This window comes from Medicago truncatula, chromosome 2 (assembly GCF_003473485.1).
Source record: "Medicago truncatula cultivar Jemalong A17 chromosome 2, MtrunA17r5.0-ANR, whole genome shotgun sequence".
Classification (NCBI taxonomy): domain Eukaryota; kingdom Viridiplantae; phylum Streptophyta; class Magnoliopsida; order Fabales; family Fabaceae; genus Medicago; species Medicago truncatula.
Window position 1 is genome coordinate 7,187,547 of NC_053043.1, and position 19,080 is coordinate 7,206,626.

At 33.9% G+C, this 19,080-nt stretch overlaps 1 protein-coding gene and 1 pseudogene across 1 annotated transcript; both read left to right on the forward strand.

Moving 5' to 3' along the window:
• The first annotated feature begins 332 nt into the window (after positions 1 to 332).
• Positions 333 to 2,792, forward strand: LOC11445892 (F-box protein CPR1-like; annotated as a pseudogene).
• A 5,023-nt stretch (positions 2,793 to 7,815) lies between these two features.
• LOC11441874 (BSD domain-containing protein 1) lies at positions 7,816 to 9,498 on the forward strand. Its single transcript, XM_003594029.4, has one exon. The coding sequence runs from the start codon at positions 7,913 to 7,915 to the stop codon at positions 9,284 to 9,286; it is 1,374 nt and encodes a 457-aa protein (XP_003594077.1). The 5' UTR covers positions 7,816 to 7,912; the 3' UTR covers positions 9,287 to 9,498.
• The last annotated feature ends 9,582 nt before the right edge of the window (positions 9,499 to 19,080 follow it).

Genomic DNA, 19,080 nt, shown 5'->3' on the forward strand with positions numbered 1-19,080 from the left:
AGTCTAATATAATCTAACAATCTCTCACTTGGTTCATGTGATGACTTGAAAATTCAACATTAAACTATAAATTGTGCATTGTGCAGTAAAATTATCAAATCGTGGTCATCTTTAATTGAACTAAAATGATTGGATCATGATAGTCATAAATTATCCACCAACTTCATTGCATGTATCATAGATCAATATAATTCAAACAACTTTAAGGGATACCTTAATTTATGTATTTCAAATCTTTTCGGAAACAATTTTTTCATCACATTCACATCCAAACAATAATGTATAACATATTTTTCTGGATAACAAGAAAATAAACCACACCATAGCCTTAATTGAATTCATAAACATCATACATTTCATACCTTAACCATCATCTTAAAGATTCAAATCACTTTTCTTTTATACACGTTCATCCATTTATTGTAACTACCGTAGAGAGCACTACCCCTAAGGATAAAATCATAATTTTGGAGTTGGGTGCCTAAATCCTACAACACCCACAAAGGAAGAAACAAAAAACCCTAAACCCTAGAACGAACCTTGCCTCCTTCCAATGGCGGCTGATCTTCCGCCGGAAATACTATCCGAAATCTTCTCTCGCCTACCAGTACGATCACTTCTTCGATTCCGATCAACTTCAAAATCACTTAAATCCTTAATCGATTCCCACAAATTCATCAACCTTCATCTTAAAAATTCCTTCAATTTCAACTTCATCCTCCGTCACAAGAACAACGATCTCTACCAACTCCATTTCCCTAACCTAACCGACGCCGTTCCACTCAACCTTCCTTTCCCGCGTAACATCGATCCTACCAGCTCCATGGATCTTATCGGTTCATGTAACGGCCTCCTCGCCATCTCCAATGGCCAAATCGCTTTTACGTATCCTAATCACGCAACTGAAATCACAATCTGGAACACTAACACCCGTAAACATCGGACATCATTCCTATCCCTAACATTATTCAATCTGACATCATCAATGGCTTAGGTCTATGCTTTCACGGCTTCGGTTTTGATCCTTTAACAGATGATTACAAACTTCTCAGAATCTCTTGGTTATGCAATCCACCAAACTCTTTTTATGATTCACAGATCAGACTCTTCAGTTTGAAAACAAACTCGTGGAAAATGATTCCTGTAATGCCGTATGTTCCTCACTATTTTGAAACCAATGGGGTTTTTGTATTTACTTCTGTTCACTGGATAATGTCTCGGAAACTTGATGAGTCACACCCTTGTTTAATTGTCGCGTTTAACCTAACACTTGAGCGTTTCATTGAGGTTCCTCTTCCTGATGAATTAGGAGGTGAAAAAGTTAACAGTGATGGTAATGGTATTGAACTTTCTATTGCTGTTTTGGGAGGGTGTCTTTGTATGATTGTGAATTATAGAACTACTAAAACAGATGTTTGGGTGATGAAACAATATGGATCTAGAGACAGCTGGTGTAAACTTTTTACATTGGTTAATTCGTGTTTCGATTTATCTTTGATTACATGGTTCAGGCCTTTAGGTTATTCTAGTGATGGAAGCAAGGTTCTATTGGAAATAGATTGTAGGAAGCTGGTTTGGTATGATTTGAAGAGCGAACAAGTTAGTTGTGTTGAAGGAATTCCTAATTTAAATGGAGATGGAATTCGTAATTTGAATGGAGCTTTGATTTGTTTTGAAAGCCTTGTACCACCTTCCTTCCCTGTTGATAATTGTAGGAAGAAGGAGAATCATACAAGCAAGAGCAAGAGAAGGTACTTCTTATACTAGCTCGGTCCCTATATATAAGATCCTTTTGCTAAAATCACGGGAAATAAGAAAGTGATATTTATATTAAAGTTGTTTGTAAGTACTATTGTTTTTACAGTTTTATCCTTAAGAGAGAGAGTTAGTTTATGTTTTCCATATGCTATTTATTGCTGATTCAAGAAAAAGATGTATAATAAATAGGGACATGTATGTAAAGAAATAATTAATGTAGTTGGAAATAGCAAAAGGATCTTATAAAAAGGGACAATTTTTTTTCTCAAAAGGGTCTTATAATTAGGGACGGAGGTAGTAGATTATATGAGATTTTGCTATGTATTAGTTAATGGACAAAACTTAGGTACAATTCTTTAGATACTTTTCGTATGGTTCTCAACTAAAAATACACCTTTGTTGGATAGAACAATCTTTGAGAAAATTATGGATTTGATGAAATTATGGTAAATTTATTTAAGAACCATACGAAAAACATCTAAGAAATTGTACCTAAGTCTTTTCCTTTGTTTATGTATATATTTCAAAAGAAACAACAATTGACCACAATGTATGCTATGTGTTAGCTTAAGAGTTGACCTTGTGTCTAGCTATATAATTTGATTAAATAACGTATTTTGGTATGAATTGTTGTTTTTCCTTCATTATTTGAGATCTTCACTCCTAAATAATTATTTTGGCAAGCTCATTTCTGAATGTTGAGACTATTTCACCCTGCCGTGGTATGTAAAGTGAAGAAAGCTGTTGTTGAGAAATTGGCCTACCATGAAATTACTCTCAATTGTTCACATTGTTATACATTTGTGACATTGTTAGAAATTGTCCTTCCATTGAGGAATTGACAGCTATTCTTTTGTGACATTGTTGAACTTACTTCGATGAGATTCATTTTATTCATTTTTTTCTACAGGGAGGACTTCTTGTCCAAAGGATTTAAATTGAGATTGTAAGGGATGGAAGGAAGGACTTCTTGTGATGGAATTAGTCATCTTGGTTTGTTGGAATGGTTGAATTAATAATGAATGGAGCTGTGCCCATTTTTATCTCTCATTTTGAATTGTCCGAGATCACATTTATCCCACCTTGTAAAAATCTCACATTAGGATGTGAAGAATTTGATGATGAATCCTCTCTCCCTCTGGCCTCTCTAACACTGTGTTTGAAATGAGAGAGATAGGAGGGAGAGAGATAGGATAGAAAGTTATTATTTCTTCAGTTTGGAGGACCGAAGAAAGTGAGAGGAGAGATTAAAATATGGTGGGGTCCACGTGTTTTTTCATCTCCCCAAAAGAACGAAGAAACGTGAGAGAGATGTTAGATATTAGGACTTTTCCAATTTTATCCTTTCCTTGTCCTGTATTAGATAAATACTTTATTTCATTGTTTCAAATAACGTTTTGAAAAGTAAGAGAAAAATGTACTAATAAAAAATAAGCTAAAGTGGATATCTATGATATAAATTATAAGATAATAAAAATAATAACATACTCTATAAAAAAAATTAACGTATGAATATTTTACTCTAACTAGTCTATTTTGAGAGGAAAAAAACTCAAATTGGTATAATATTATTACTTCATTACTAAAAAAAGTAATTAAATTAATTTAGTTAATAATATCTAAAATAATATTATCTAAATTACAAACAAATAAATAATAATTCAACTTTTAAGACAAGGATATTTTTGTCTTTTAACAAATTAGTCACACTTATTTCTCTTCTCTTTCTCTTAAAACAAACAATACCTTAAATCTACTCTATTTCTCACCTCTTTCTTTCTTCACATACTCTTTTTCACTTCTTTCTCTCTTCACACTTTCTTCTTACAACCAAACACACCCTAAAGGATCTTCTGCATTAGTCTTTTACTTTTCTAGTACTGTTGAGAATGTTTATTACATCCTTGAGTATAAACATGAATTTTGGATCATTCTATATTTTAGTTCTATTGAAGCTGTTGAATTATCTGAGCTAACAAATATAATGATTGTTTGGTGGTGATTATGAAATTTAAGTTTAGGGATTATTTTAATCGTATCGTAACTTGCTGGTAGTTCCTTTTGTTATTAACAAACAAAAAGCGTAGTGTCAATGCCATGGTGCAAACGCTACTTTCTGTGCCTATTTAGCTTATAACAATTACATGTATTGTATCCGCATTCTTTATCTAATTTCATTTATTTTGTAATTATTCTAAAGTGAGTAAGTTTATTTTTGGGAAGCGGAGATAGCTAGTTGTTGTGCGATTCTGATCCTTATTATAGTATCTGCAGGTATACCAATGCATAAGTTGTAAACTTGTACTTTTGAACAAATAATAGTATTTAGAAAGAAACTAAGTTGAGGAATTCCATACCAATTCTTCATAGAATATATTTTCAATGAGACCTGGAATCTGCCACAAACAACTTCAAAACAATTGCAGAGTACCTTATTTAAGCTACCGTTCCTTACAAATATAGAATTAATTATCTTTGCAATAAACAAAATCACTTTTTGTTTATAATCCAACTAAGGAGCCGTATTTTATGAGATAGTTAAATGTGGCATAGGCCATAGCCTACTCTCATCTTTGAACATGTGTATGGAGCATACTACGAACTCAATGATTGGGGGATTTAGATTGGTTTCATTTCACTCCGTTATTCTCACACTTTTCTAACAGCACTTGTTGTTCCCAGTTCTTTGATCAATACGAAAAGCTGTGGACGTCTCCTAATGTCACAAGGAGGCAGTCTGTAAAGGTCTGTTTGGCAACAATTTATTTTATTTTATTTTATTTTTAAATTTCTTATCTTCTTTTAAATGTACATGATTCTATAAAAACAGGAATATCACACAGTTGTGTTTGATTCTATAACAATTTTTTGTGTGTATATTTCCATCTAGTTTGATGCAAGGATTTCATATTGGTGTTTGTGATTGTGAACAACTAATGTGTTGGATGGTCCATCAGTTTTTAATTTTATGTGGACAAGAAATCATTTGGTTTGTATTGTAATACAAACTAAATTGTAAGTATCAACAAACAACGTTGCTTTGATACTAATATAAATTAGAAGAGTTCTTATTATAAAAACAAGTAATTAGGTGTATAGCATCAAGAAAATATATTAATTACGTGAAACAATATATTTACATCAAAACAAAACAAAACAATAAATTATCATTTTGTTACTGTAAGCTCCTCCAAATAGTTAAACTTCTTAGTAACAGTTTACATCAAATTTATGTTTACTTTCAGCATCTAATAGACGTGTATTAGAGGCTCAGCAAGTTGATGCTTCTCACGGAACGGAACGTTGGAAATGATGGTACTAATAATAAGATTCAGTTGCTTTCTATTAATGAATATGGTTACGGGCTTATGGTTAATAGAAAAAGACACATAAAACAAAAGAAAGGAAATTAATTTTGCTTTTTGATTAGTCTTTGATTTCAATGAAATCCCAAAAATTATAACATATCTTTGAAGAAATGTAAAATGGATAAAAGAAGTAACTAAAGAATAGAGGAATCACCTTTCAAAAAAAAAAAAAAAAAGAATAGAGGAAATAGGAAAACTGTGGAAAATTAGGGGTTTAAAAAGCTTTAAGAACTAGTAAAAAAATAATTCAGGTGAAACACACTCAATCACCAAGCTCAATGAGAGTATCATTAAACTCCTAATCTCTCTCTCGCTCCTAATCTCCCTATCACTCCTGCGATACTTACCTGCATCTCCACGAATCAATTCATCATTGTTATAGAGATAATTATGATTAATTTTGTTTAAGAGATAATTAAAGCTTTTTTTTTGGACAAAAGGTAACTTATATTCTTTCATTCAACATGATAGAACTAATACAAGATGGAATCAAATCAAAAATATGGTGACTATCATACAATTTTGACTCCCTTGCTAATGTATTGGCGACAAATAAAACTTATCTTAAAGTTTGGAAATTGTTGTAATAGCGATCTACAAGTAGACATAATATTGCCAAAATCTGATTAGTTGTTAGATTTATCCATCATACCTTCCACCACTAGCTTTCCTTCTAGCTCAATTTGCACCATTGATAATCCTAGTTCCCCAAGCCAAGATATAGCTTCCCTTAATCCAAATGCCTCTGCCTCCAATGGACTTGGATAACACTCAAGCCATTTAGTTAGAGCTTTCACAAACTGACCTTGAGTGTTTCAGATACACATCCCAATTTCAAAGCATTGTTGGATCACCAAATAATGTCGTGTCTATGTTGCACTTCACATACCCTTCTGTCGGGGGCTACCATTGCACATCCAGCTGATCATTGCGTTGTTGTTCAGTTATTTGGGACTGTTTATGTGATGCACGCCATTGCAATAACAGATTCCGAGCCATTTCCACAGCTTGTTGGATAGGCTAGTTGTTGTTTGGTCTCCCATACTTTGTTGTTCTGACGTCGCCAAATGCACCATAACATCATTGTTATGTCGTTACACACCTGCTCATGAAACCTGCATAAACAAGAAAGTAAACATGTTGCCAAACCAGTAACATTAATAGCTCCGTCACTTATTCTATCCCACAACCCCACCTCTTGCCACACTTGTTTTGCCGCTTCAAACCCAATAAATATGTGTCAATCATTCTCACAATTAGTCTCACAATAAGGGCAAATGTCTGAACATGAAACACCTCTATCTTGTAGCCTTATAGGGGTGGAAAGAACCCCTTTAAGTACTCTCCAAAGAAAAACTTTGCACTTTTGAGAAATACCAGGTGATTGGAATCGTGTGTGGAAAGAAATAATTAAAGTCAATACGTATAGGTCTGGGTAATAAGAAAATTTTATATTTCGATTTAAGAGTAAGATATCATTCGCAGTAATTGAGTTTAATTTTGATACACTTCATTTATTAACAATCTTTTGTTGTTGTAAAATTTCTAAGGCTAAAATATGGTTTTTGTGCAAATATACCTCGTTTTGATTTTAGTCCTTGTAATTTTTTTTTTGTTGTTTTTGGTCATTGCAAATATGTCTCATTTTGGTTTTGGTCCATGGTCTCACTTTTGTGATGATTTGCACACGTGACACATGATGATTAAACCCATTTATTAGAAAAATAATTCCTGCAAAATCTTTTGATTTTTAAAAAGGTCATTGCAAAATATTTTACTTTTGAAAATAGTCCCACTAGGGACCAAAAACAAAATATTTTGCAGGGACCAAAAACAACAATTTTTTTTACAAGGACTAAAACTAAAATGAAACATATTTACAGGACTAAAACCATATTTTAGCCAATTTCTAATAACAACTTAACATTGCCAACAAATTACAATCAATTACATGTGCAATTTTAACAACAAATACATTTTCTTTTGAGAAATGATATTTGTATAACCATTTTGTAACAACTTTCTCTCTCATACTCACATTATGTTTTTTATTCTCTCTATTATTTTTGATCAATGAAAAGTAAGAAAAAAGAAGTTGTCACAAAAGTTATTTAAAATGGTTATTTAAATATCACCACTCTTTTCTTTTTGATAGGGGCTATTAGTAGTTACATAGAAGTCAAATGTTTTTTTCTTTAAAATAATGATTTGACATTGACATCAAACAACTTTATGTTTTTTTCAGTGCATTTTGTAAAGAGACAAATTAATAAAATAATTTATGGTATAGTTTTGAGAGGGGTATTTAATAAGGTGGTTTACACTGTAGTTTTTTTTTTTTTTTTAGTTCAGCTGAAGTTTGAACCTCGAACTTTGTATATTTTATGCATTGTTTATATCAATTGAGTTAAACTCACGAGAACATCACACCTTTAAAAAAACCTATAATTTGCCTTTTGTTTGCACCAATTATAATAGAATGAAAAAACTACTTTTATCATTTTTTTTACAATTATAATTATTAATAGTATAAAAAATATTTACACCCATTTTATATTAAATTAAATTCTATTTAAATTTACTTTTTTTAAAAAAAAAACTATTTTTTATGAAATTATTTATTTATTTATTAATTTTTTAATTAAAAAAAATCATTTTAAGATTTGAATCGAAATATTTGGTTTATCATATGCAGTTACTATGTTATAAAAATCATTCGCCATTGCTTTTGCCACCCAAATCAATCCCATCCGCCAATTTCTCCAACCAAACCATTTTCCACCGCCATGAACTTTTTCAAAACCGTCTTCTCCGACGAACCCGAATCACCACCGTCTCACAATTCCGATTCCGACCAACCCGATCCAGACCACCACGACACACCCACCGAAACCACCGCTTGGAGCTTCGGCGGCCTGATCCAAACCCTAGCATCCAAATCCGAATCCGTCCTCGAAAATTACCGCCGCGATCTCGAAGAATTCAGCTCCGGCTTAAAGATTGAAACATCCGTCATCCGGGAAGCCGCCTCACGCGCCGTTAAAGACCTCCCTGCTTCCCTCGATGTCGGCGCCTCCGTCGCTCAGGAATCGCTTGAAACCGTTGGTCAAGCCATCGATGATATCGGTAGCACCGTTTGGAAATCGACGGCGCAGATTATCTCTCACGGTAGGGAATCTCTTTTAGCACCTGATTCTGATTCTGATTCTAATGATTCAAATAATATTAAGAGAGATTTGAGTAGTAGTAGTAGTGTTGGTGATTTGAAACGTTATAGTAGATTTGATGTATTAGTTCGTGCTCTTCAGAGTGATGTTAATACGTATTTGGATGAGCCTGAAGATTTGGTGAATTTCAATGAGTGGAAATTAGGGTTTGTGCTGGATGATAAGGTCGATGAGATTGAGAATTTGATCAAAGAGAATGATGTTGTTGATGAGATTTATGTGAAAATTGTTCCAAGTAAGATTGATGATGAGATATTCTGGAGTAGGTATTTCTATAAGCTGCATAAGCTTAAGCAAGCTGAAGATGCGAGGGCGAAGTTTGTTAAGCGGGCTATTTCAGGTGATGAAGAGGAGGATCTGAGCTGGGATTTTGATGATGATGATAATAATGATGACGGGTATGAGCCCAAAGGTAGTATCAGTGGGGTTTCTAAACAGGAGGATAATTCTGCTGAGGTTGCTGCGACCACGGTTGATGCTAATGTGGAGATTGTTAAGAATTTGAAAATTGAAAATGATGAGAAGGGTGTTGCTGCCGCTGAATCTATAACTGATCGAGGTGATGATAAGTTGGAGAAGGAGAACTATGTTGACAATGTGGTGTCTAGTGTTTCTGCAACTGTGAGTGATCAAGATGATAAGTTGGATATAAAAAATGTGGCATCCGAAGTGAAGGCAGATAATGATAACAGTGGTGAATCATGCAAAGATAGTGATATTTCAATTGTTTCAAGCCAGCCTTCCATGCCCGAGGAAGAAGACATTAGTTGGGATGAAATTGAAGATGTTGAAACCAATGATGAAAAGAGAGGGGATGCTGGTGCGTCTGAAAGTAAGATTGATTTGCAGAAGAGATTGAGTGCGGCAACTGCTGATGAAGATGAGGATCTTAGTTGGGATATTGAAGAAGATGATGAAGCTGTCAAGTCATGACCAGATAATAGGGTCAGGGTCATTAGTGATTCAATTTATAAACACAAATTGCTCATTAAGTGTATACTTTTTTCTTGTTTATGAATGATGTAAATAACCTCTATTTTTTTTTATGTATCATACAAGCTCAATGCATAAGGTAAGCACCAGTTGAATCATGTCATATTTATTCACCTTATTATAACTGAGATATCGAATCTGGTTCACCTAAATTGAGTAGTCGAGAAAATTAAAGGTTGATACTGTAAACACCAGTGAAATGTTGTTATTCATTATGCATGTGGATATAAATATCAACCATTGATTTGTATATCAAAGGTTTATACTAACTTTACTCTCAAAGTGAATTGTTCGCTTTAGAGGAGTTTTGTCCCTTATAAATCAGTTCCATCATTGACTCAACTGTCTGTTCTTATCAGTTCTTATCAATTTTGCCCAATGTTTCCACTAATAAGGATCTTAGCTGCGCACCAAGATCTACGTCTTATTCTGATACTGCAGCAAATCAGAAAAAGTCACAGCCTGCTTAGAATCCTTTGCTAGTTTGCGAACCCAAAACCAAGGCGCCGATGGTCTATTGACACTCGAATCATGAACTTCCTTGTTCCGCCACATCCAAAGAAAATGACAAGCCAAATTCCAAAAAGAATTCCATTGAATCCTACTGTCATCTTCCACACTGCAGCTGGTATTAAATCAATCTATTGATGAACATTAGCTTAATATCAATCTATTGCTAATGGTCAATCCCTTAACACATGGAGAATTGTCTCTACTGGAAATATTACAAAACGGATATCCCATCCATCCACATGCTATGCTTCAATTAGTTGGTTAATAATCTACCATGGTACACCAACCAAATAAAGCACCTAATTCTTTCATGCACTTAAAAGCCACCAAATTTTCCTCCATATCGGATCATTCATCATCTCATTGTTTTCATCGGCACTTGGCAGCTTGTATCCACTAGAAACACAGTAAACTCACCACTTCCTTTTCCCGACCACTTTACATTGATCACCGCCCAACTCTGTATGCGGCAGTACAATGGACCTGATATGGAGCTTCACTTCCTCCGGAGCCAATTCAAACGATCCTTTAGCCAACAACCATCAATATCTATAGCCACTTTGGCGTACTAGATGGGTGTTGGTTAAGGGCTCGATGTGTATGCTTGTATTTCAAAATTTGATGTCTACTGTTGGTTTTCTTGTGATCCCATTGATGACCATGCCTGGCAGTGAACACAGTTTATTGTGTATTGTGTTTTGTGTACTATAGTGCTTTTAGGCATAATTTGTGGATATACATACTGCATTTGTTTTCTGTTTTGAACTGATATAGGGAGAACAAGTTCATAATTAATGGCTTTACTTTTTGTTGTCTCTTTGGCTGTGATTCCTGCAAGTTTTTCTATGGGTGGTGTGTAATGTATGCTAGCTGTATATGATCAAAATCATTTTATTACCCTCTCGAAATCACCATAGTTAACTCGGATCTTCTCAATTGGAATGTACCTATTTGTGATACAAAGCAAACAATGTCATTTATGTGTTACTGCTGAAATAGTCATTGAAGCTTAAGAGTGAAAAGACGTGATTAATGGGTTTTGAGGACATACTTGATCAATGTTTGAGTGTCCTCAGCAGGACGAGCAACCGCAACTTTGCTCTTTGTTCTTTGAGTGCTTTGAGGCATAAATAAAAGTGCATTCATTGAGTGCATAATATCAGAAAGGAACATTGATGAAAGTCTAAAATGAAACAAACACAAATGAGCTCTTCTCGTGTTGTTTGCTTGATGCTTCTTTTCAAAACGCTCTAGAGTCGATTCAACTTACAATATAATTAGAGTGATAATTATAAAAATAAAAGTCAGATTAATATTGCATTGTGAATAGAAAACTCAAACATAATAAAACACACACGGTGAATCGGAAGAATGAAAAAAGAATCTAGTATCCTACAAGTCCCGCATAGAATAGCTTACGAGGCTTGTTAGTATTTATATATTAACGTGGGATATACATCTACGAATATGTTACAAAGAAAGATTTTTCACAATGGCCATTAATTTTTCTAACATATTTTTTTTCCTAATTTAATTCAGTCGCTAGTCAGTTTTGTTGCTGCTATACGGTGGATATGGCGCTGGAGGAACAACATTGTTTTAGGTGATAAAATTTGGAAAGCCAGTGATGTGATCCGACAAATTAACCTCATGGTTGAGGATATGGTTTAGTTATCTACAACTGATTCATGTGCACCTAATAATAGAAGCAAGGTCAAATGGAAAGCTCACCCATCGGGTAAATTTAAACTTAATGTGGATGGAAGTTGTGATCAAAGTGGTGTCATCGGTTCAGGAGGATTGATTCCAGACGCTGCATGAAATTGGGTGGCAGGATTCTCATCTAATGATGGTTGCGGTGATGCGTTTATTGCTGAGTTGTTTGGAATTTATAACGGTTTGGTCTTGTTGATAAACAATTCGGTGTTGCATGTTGAGTGTGAGACAACTCCACTGAGATCATAAACCTACTTATGGACAGACAATCTCACTCATTCCATGCTTATGCTTCTTTACTAGCTAAAATCACAAGTTTGTTGGATCATCTCTGTGTTCAAACATGTGCTCTGTGAAGGCAATGTATGTGCAGACTTTTTGGCTAGGTTGGAGAGGAACTCTACTCTTGGTGTAACAACTTGGGTGACACACCCTGAAGAGCTGCTCTTGTTGCTCAACTTTGATGCTTTTGATTTCTAGTTAGCTTTTGTTTTTTTGTTTTTTTATGACCTTCACCAAAAAAAAAAATATTAATTTTTCTTAACATATTTTTTTTACACAATATTTATTCAACTATTTTGGATCAAAAAGAAGCGACAAAATTTGAAAGATGAGAACTTTTTAACACAACTTGTCGCTAGTTCAATTTTCTTAAAAAGTTCATTTCTTTTAGACTTTTATCACTTCTTTTTTTAACAATATAATTTCATTGCTTCTTCAATGATCATTGGTGGCTTTTTTTTTTTTTTTTTTTTATACACAATGGTTTAGTTCTTTACTGCCTTTAAAAATATGCATGTTGAAATATTTCAATTGCAAACTTAAATACATTTTTTTTTCACAAAAGAGTCAAATTCCAATCAAACTAGTGAAAGACTTCTGCATTTGTAAGAGTCATGTAATATTATGATAATTATATAAAAAATAATATGTTGGTAAATGAAAATAATCACCACAAATGTTTATGTCATATAACATTGGCCAATTTAAGTTTGATATGTCACAATACAATTTTTTTAAACATAAAAAGATGTGAAAGAGAAAATGATTGAATTGACTTATGTGTCACAATTGAATTGATCAATGTTAGTGATATTCCACCCTTAATGATACACAAGTGAAGTCCGTCCTTTATAGATTACACCTGTGTGATATAATGTCGCATAACATTGACCAATTCAAGTTTGACAAGGGGATATAATTTCAGCCATTGATTTGTTTATCAACGGCTCATACTAATTTTATTCTCTAAAGTGAATTGCACACTTTAGAGCTCTGTCTCTCGTACGTTAGTTCCACCATTGACTCAAATGCAATTACTTAATCACCTTAAAAAAAAAATAACAATTCTACCAAAATCTTTGCATATATTTTATTTTTAGAAGTACTTCCAAACGAACCACTACACAAATAAGCACAGCTCAGCCATTCCAAACAACCCCAACTGAAATTGATTTCCAACCAAAGTTCCATATCCGAGTTAGACTTTACCAAACTCATATTTTTGTTTGAATCAAGCGTGAAATGACTTTCATCCCAAGATCATACTCTTCATTTCCCACACTAAGATGGAGGATGAGCTTTGGAGGGCTAAGTCTATGGTTTGGTGTAATATTCGATATTTTTGAAGAATTTAAAGAATGATATATATATATGATAGACGATCCAATAATATTTCAATCAAACTTAAATCATTTTTTGAAAACACTTCGTAGCTTGCTTAATTTAGAAAAGAAAAATAATCCTGCACCTCCCCTCATATTGTTAAATAGCGCCTATAGCATGTTGCATAGCAGAATTTGAACAAATCGTTATTGTCCTACAATAGTGCTGGGCAGAGTCCATTGCAGCAACATCTGTGTGTTTATTTCGATTCTGCAACAAATCAGAAAAGTCACAGCCTGCTTAGAATCCTTTGCTAGTTCGCGAATCCAAAACCATGGTGCCGATGCTCTAAAATGGACTTGATACGGAGCTTAACTTCTTCCGGGAGGCAATTCAAACGATCCTCTAGCCAACAACAATCAATATCTAATAGCCACTTTCGTATACAGCCACTCAATCGGAATATTGTCAACCAATTCTGCAATACATAAAGTTTCACTATCCAACAACCACTTCAAGAGTTAGCAGTTAAACCATCACCAATAGACCAATAAGATGTAAGATTCCTCTCTATTTTCCCCTTCAAAGCCCTTCCTTCCCTCCCCGCCTAACTTCCAAATAAAACCTAGACGTAAGCTATAAGGTGAATTAATATGTTAAGTGAGCTAGTTCCCTATTTCCAATACTATAGTGTTGTGCTACTGGTTGTATTTATTGCTGCCTTTGAAAGAAGATGTTTTCACTTCATCAAGGTGGGTTGAGATGCATTATTGGTGTTGTGCTTGAGCAAGAATGGATGTTGGGTGAATTTTGATGTTGTGATTGATCAAGGATGGGTGTTGGTTGAATTTAAGTGCTAGATATGTCTATTATATCATGCTTGAATTTCTAAATAGTTTTCTTTTGATCACATTGATGATCCTGCCTGGTATGGTATGGGGGTGTGTGGTAGATGTATATCTCAGAATCATTTTATTTCCCTCTCGAGACCACCATAGTTAACTAGGATCTTCTCAATTGGAATGTTCCTATTTGTGACACAAAGCAAACAAGGTCGTTTATGTGTTACTGCTAAAATAGCCATTGAATCTTAAGAGTGAAAAGACATGCTTGATCAATGTTTCAGAGACCTTAGCAGGACTAGCAACCGCAAATTCGCTCTTTGTTCTTTGAGTATAAGAAAGGTGATAAAAGTGCATTCACTGAGTGCATAATACAATCTAAAATGAAACAAACACAACATAAGCATCAAAGAAAGAATCCTTGTGTTGTTTGCTTGATGCTCCTTTTCAAAGCACTCAAGAAAAGTCGATTCTACTTACAAAATAATTTGAGTGATGATAATAAAAATAAAAGTAAGATTCATATTGCATTTTGATTTTTGATTAGGGAACTCAAACATACTAAAAACACGTGCTGAATCTGAAGAATGAAGAAAGAATCTAGCATCTCAGTTATGTACTTTTTGAGTGTTTTATGAAAATTTAAAAGTTACAAGTACCATATTCATTGTTTTCTGAATTTTTTAGTATTTATATATGAAACTGTGATACAAATTTTTAAATGTCTTGAAAAAGAGAGCATTTAGGATTTCAGTTAAAATTGTTAAATTTAATCTTTAATTCATTTGAATTAAATTTAATAGTGTTAAAATAAGAAATTTAATAGTGTTAATTGAAATACCGATCCCCTTTTTTTCAAGTTTTTTTTTTTTTTTTTTTTTTTTTTGCATGTTATAAATATTTCAATTGCAAAACTTTAATACATTTTTTGTAATACATTGTTAACTGTAATACATTTTTTGTTTACAAAACTTTTTACTTTTTTACAAAACTTAACTCAAATTCCAATGAAGTCATTTTTTTTTTATCATCAAATATGCATGTTAGAAATATTTCTATTATAAACTGAAGTCAAATTTTGTTTTTTTTTTTTTACAAAACTTAACTCAAATTCTAATGAAATGATTTTCTTTTTGAAGCAAAGCAGACTCATTTCATTTCAATAGAAAAATAGGAGCAATACAAAGAGGAAGATCATAAAGACCACTAGGGATAGATTGTAATAAAGATGTTTTGGCAAAGTTGTGAGCGACTCTATTTGTTTACCTCTTGACAAAAGCTCTATCACAAAAGCATACTCCAACTTCGAATTTCCCTTTAGTCAAACAAAGAAGAAATAGATTTCTCCTTTTTCTTAAAACAACAGTTATTCCTTCCTCAGAATATTACTCAAACATACGTAATCCACAAAACATGCAACACATTCCAAACAGATTTTGAGAAGCCGCCCAAAGCACCGAAGTGAAGACCATGATCAATCAAACTTAGAGGGTTCACTGAAAAAATACCAATCCATTGCCGAAGTAATAGCCAAAGAGTTCCAAAGAAGTCACATCTCAAAAATAAATGATTCACATTTTCTGCAACACCGCCCTACAACACAAACATTCAAATTTTGTTGAAGAATTCTACACTTAACGAGATTATCCTTTGTAGAAATTTAGTTCTAAAGAAGTCGCCACACAAAAAAGACACCTTCAAGGGAAATGATTTGTTCAAAATAATTTCATGTAATTCACGTCGAGTATTTGGTTTTGCCTCGTTTAATATCAGATAAACCATGCTAATTGTGTACCCCTTTTTAGGCATAAGTTGCCACGACCACCTGTCTTCCTCACCAACCTATAAGCAAGTGTATATAAAACCTCTCTACACTCCCCCAACATCTCCTCCTCTCATGCAAATAAGCGACACCGCCATTTCCAAGCCTCGTCCCCTAAACACTAGTCTAAACCACTCATCTCCACTACTGTAATAGTTTGATTCTTCGCCAAATCAAACAACTGCCTGAACCTATCAAACAATGACCCCCCCACAACAAAAACAACAAATATTTCCAAAAGAACGTCCTAGTCCCATCTTCCACTACCCTCACCAAGTTATAATCGAACCAAACCTACCCTCAGCCACCCGATCCCCACCGCGCACACCACACAATTGCCATCCCTTTATCATGTATCTTGCCACTAACACCTTATATCATAAACTATTTTGATCTACATACAACATCCAACACCATTTATCCTATATATATATTTTCCTTGAACCAAAACATTACCCTATTCATCTTTAATAGAGTTCACATGATCCAAGTCTCTTGTCTTTCTTTCTTGTCCGCTAACAAGCCTATATGGATAGATTTTCGCCTTCTTTGGTGCATAATGATTGGTGTAAGCCATCAAAAGCTTCAGTTCTTGCTTCGATCACTGCCTTTTTGGACTCTTTCTCAACACCTTTATAATTTTCTCAAGTTTTGACATGTTTACACCTAGACAATCTTTAAAACGCTCCCTTTTGATTCTAAATTTACTCTGAACACTTTCATTTCACACCACCAACATGTTGTACCGCTAGGTCCAAAACCTCTTGATTCTCCCAACATCCCTTTTACTACTTTTGTAATCCCATGTGTCATCTTGTCCCATATAACATTAGTGTTTTCTTGTGGCTATCCAAAAGCCCCCTCTAAGATCTTGGGTTGAAAATATTTTGGTTTTCACTCTTCAAATGCAAGCACTTGGAAAAAGTTTGTTTGCATAAAATATAAACAAAGAAAGTTTGGAAATTTCAGAGATAAATAGACATGTTGGGATTAGGTTTCATAATTGATTTCATTAATGCATAATTAACTTATGATTCCTCGCTCTGTTAACATATGTAATAACATATGGATCCGAAAATGGTTTGTGATTGTAAACTCGACCCTATTCCTAGAGAGTAGCATCCACAGATGAATTTATCCTCGGTGTACAAGAACTTATTAAAATCAAAATGTTAATTTCAGAGTTTTACATTGGAAAAGCAATACAACAAAGATAAATCATCGATATAGAGAAAACACGACTATATATAACCATTGAGAATTTTTTTCTTTTTCATTTGTCAATTGTCATCACCATTAAATTCCACTTGTATATTATTTTTCTTTCAAAAAGCTTCCCTCCCCAACTCGAATTCAACCCTATCAAGAACAAATGCTCTCTTATCTATAGACATGATGACTATTCATTGTTTTTCATTTTAGGTACGTATTTTTCAAAGAGAACAAAAAAAATAAAACTTTTTGGCTGAGAGAAGATGAATTATAATGACAATGTATAGTGTCTAGTGTTCATGTAATTAACTGCTGTAGTGATCAAGATGATAAGTTGGATGTAAAAAATGTGGCATCAGGAATGTAGACAGATAATGATAACAGTGTCGAATCATGCAAAGATAGTCATATATCGATTGTTTGGAGCTAGCCTTCCATGCCTGAGGAAGAAGACATTAGTTGGGATGAAATTAAAGATGTTGAAAGCAATGATGTAAGTAGAGGGGATGCTGGTGGGTCTGAAAGTAAGATTGACTTGCGGAAAAGGTTGAGTGCAGCTACGGCTGATTAAGATGAGGATCTCAGTTGGGATATTGAAGACAATGATGAGGCTATCAAGTATCAACCCTCTTTTCTAGTCTAGGGATGATAACAATAAACAATCAAATCCTAAATACCATTTCATCTTTGGTTTGTCTCCAAAGATGAAATTTGAATATTTGTTTGGCTTATTGTTTGAATCTGTTACCCATATCAAGTTTGATGAGTCTTCTAACAAGTGTCTCAACTCTCAAGGATACATGTTAAGGAATCGAATATATAAATTTATCTTGAAAATTGTGTATTTAATACTTTGGAGTTTATAAAATGTACTTTTAAACCCAAATTCTAAGATAAAGTTTCTATTTTTGATTCATTAACATGTGTTCTTAGGGTATTTGTTAGCATTGTCGTATTTAAATTGGTTTTGAAGTTGTAAAATTGATATATGAAAGCTATATACTTTTAAGTTACGAAAAAAAAAAAACATTTTGTATCAAGAACTTATTTTTCTTATAATAACGTTTTGGAACAGCCAACAAGTAACATTTGTGTTTCCTTCCTTTGTTACTAATTTTGGAGCTCTTCCTCTACACTTTTCCTAATTTTTTCTGCTATTTGTTTGTTTCTCTTGATCTTTATGGCCAACAAACTTTTTGCTTGCTATTTCATCTCCCCCTTATTGTAACTCTGGCATCCACCACCACGATGAACCACCATCCATGGTCATGGCTAACCCAACGCCCACACCCTGACCACCAGAGCCACCACCTCCAACAGATTTGGCCACAGTTGTTCAAAGCCACAAAATATAGATAGGTATGAGCTCTAATGACAACGGCCGGTTGTTCCTCTTGTGGCAATCTATTTTTAAGTTTAGTTTGGAGTAGTGTACTCATGGTATTTAATTAAAAGCTTAAGGATAGGTGTTGAATATTTTGGAACAATATATTGTCTTCAGAGCCAAATGTGACTGCCACCATTATTAGCATTTTCTTCGCTCATGAATGACTATTGGACTTTTAGTTAATTTGGGCAAATCTAAAGCCACATTTAGTCGAATTGAGCTTGAAGAAGCTGAAGAAATGGTATGTAAGTAACAAGGTAGATATAAACACTGTGGAGCCTCAGTCTAAGGCTATTAACATATTTGTTTTTTCCGGCCACTTATATTGATCACTAACAAACTCTGAATACGGCAGTAGAATGGACCTGATGCCGAGCTTAACTTCCTCCAGAAGCCAATTCAAATGATCCTCTAGCTAACAACCATGAATATAAATAGCCGCATTCGCGTCCTGCCACTCAATCAGAATATTGTCAACCACTTCTGCAATACATAAATTTCACTACTCCAAAAACTACTCCAAGCGTTAGCATTTAAACCATCACCAATAGACAAATAAGATGAAAGATTTCTCTCTATTTTCCTCCCATTTTTCCCTCAAAAGTCCTTCCCTCCCCTCCCCTCAAAACTCCCAAAT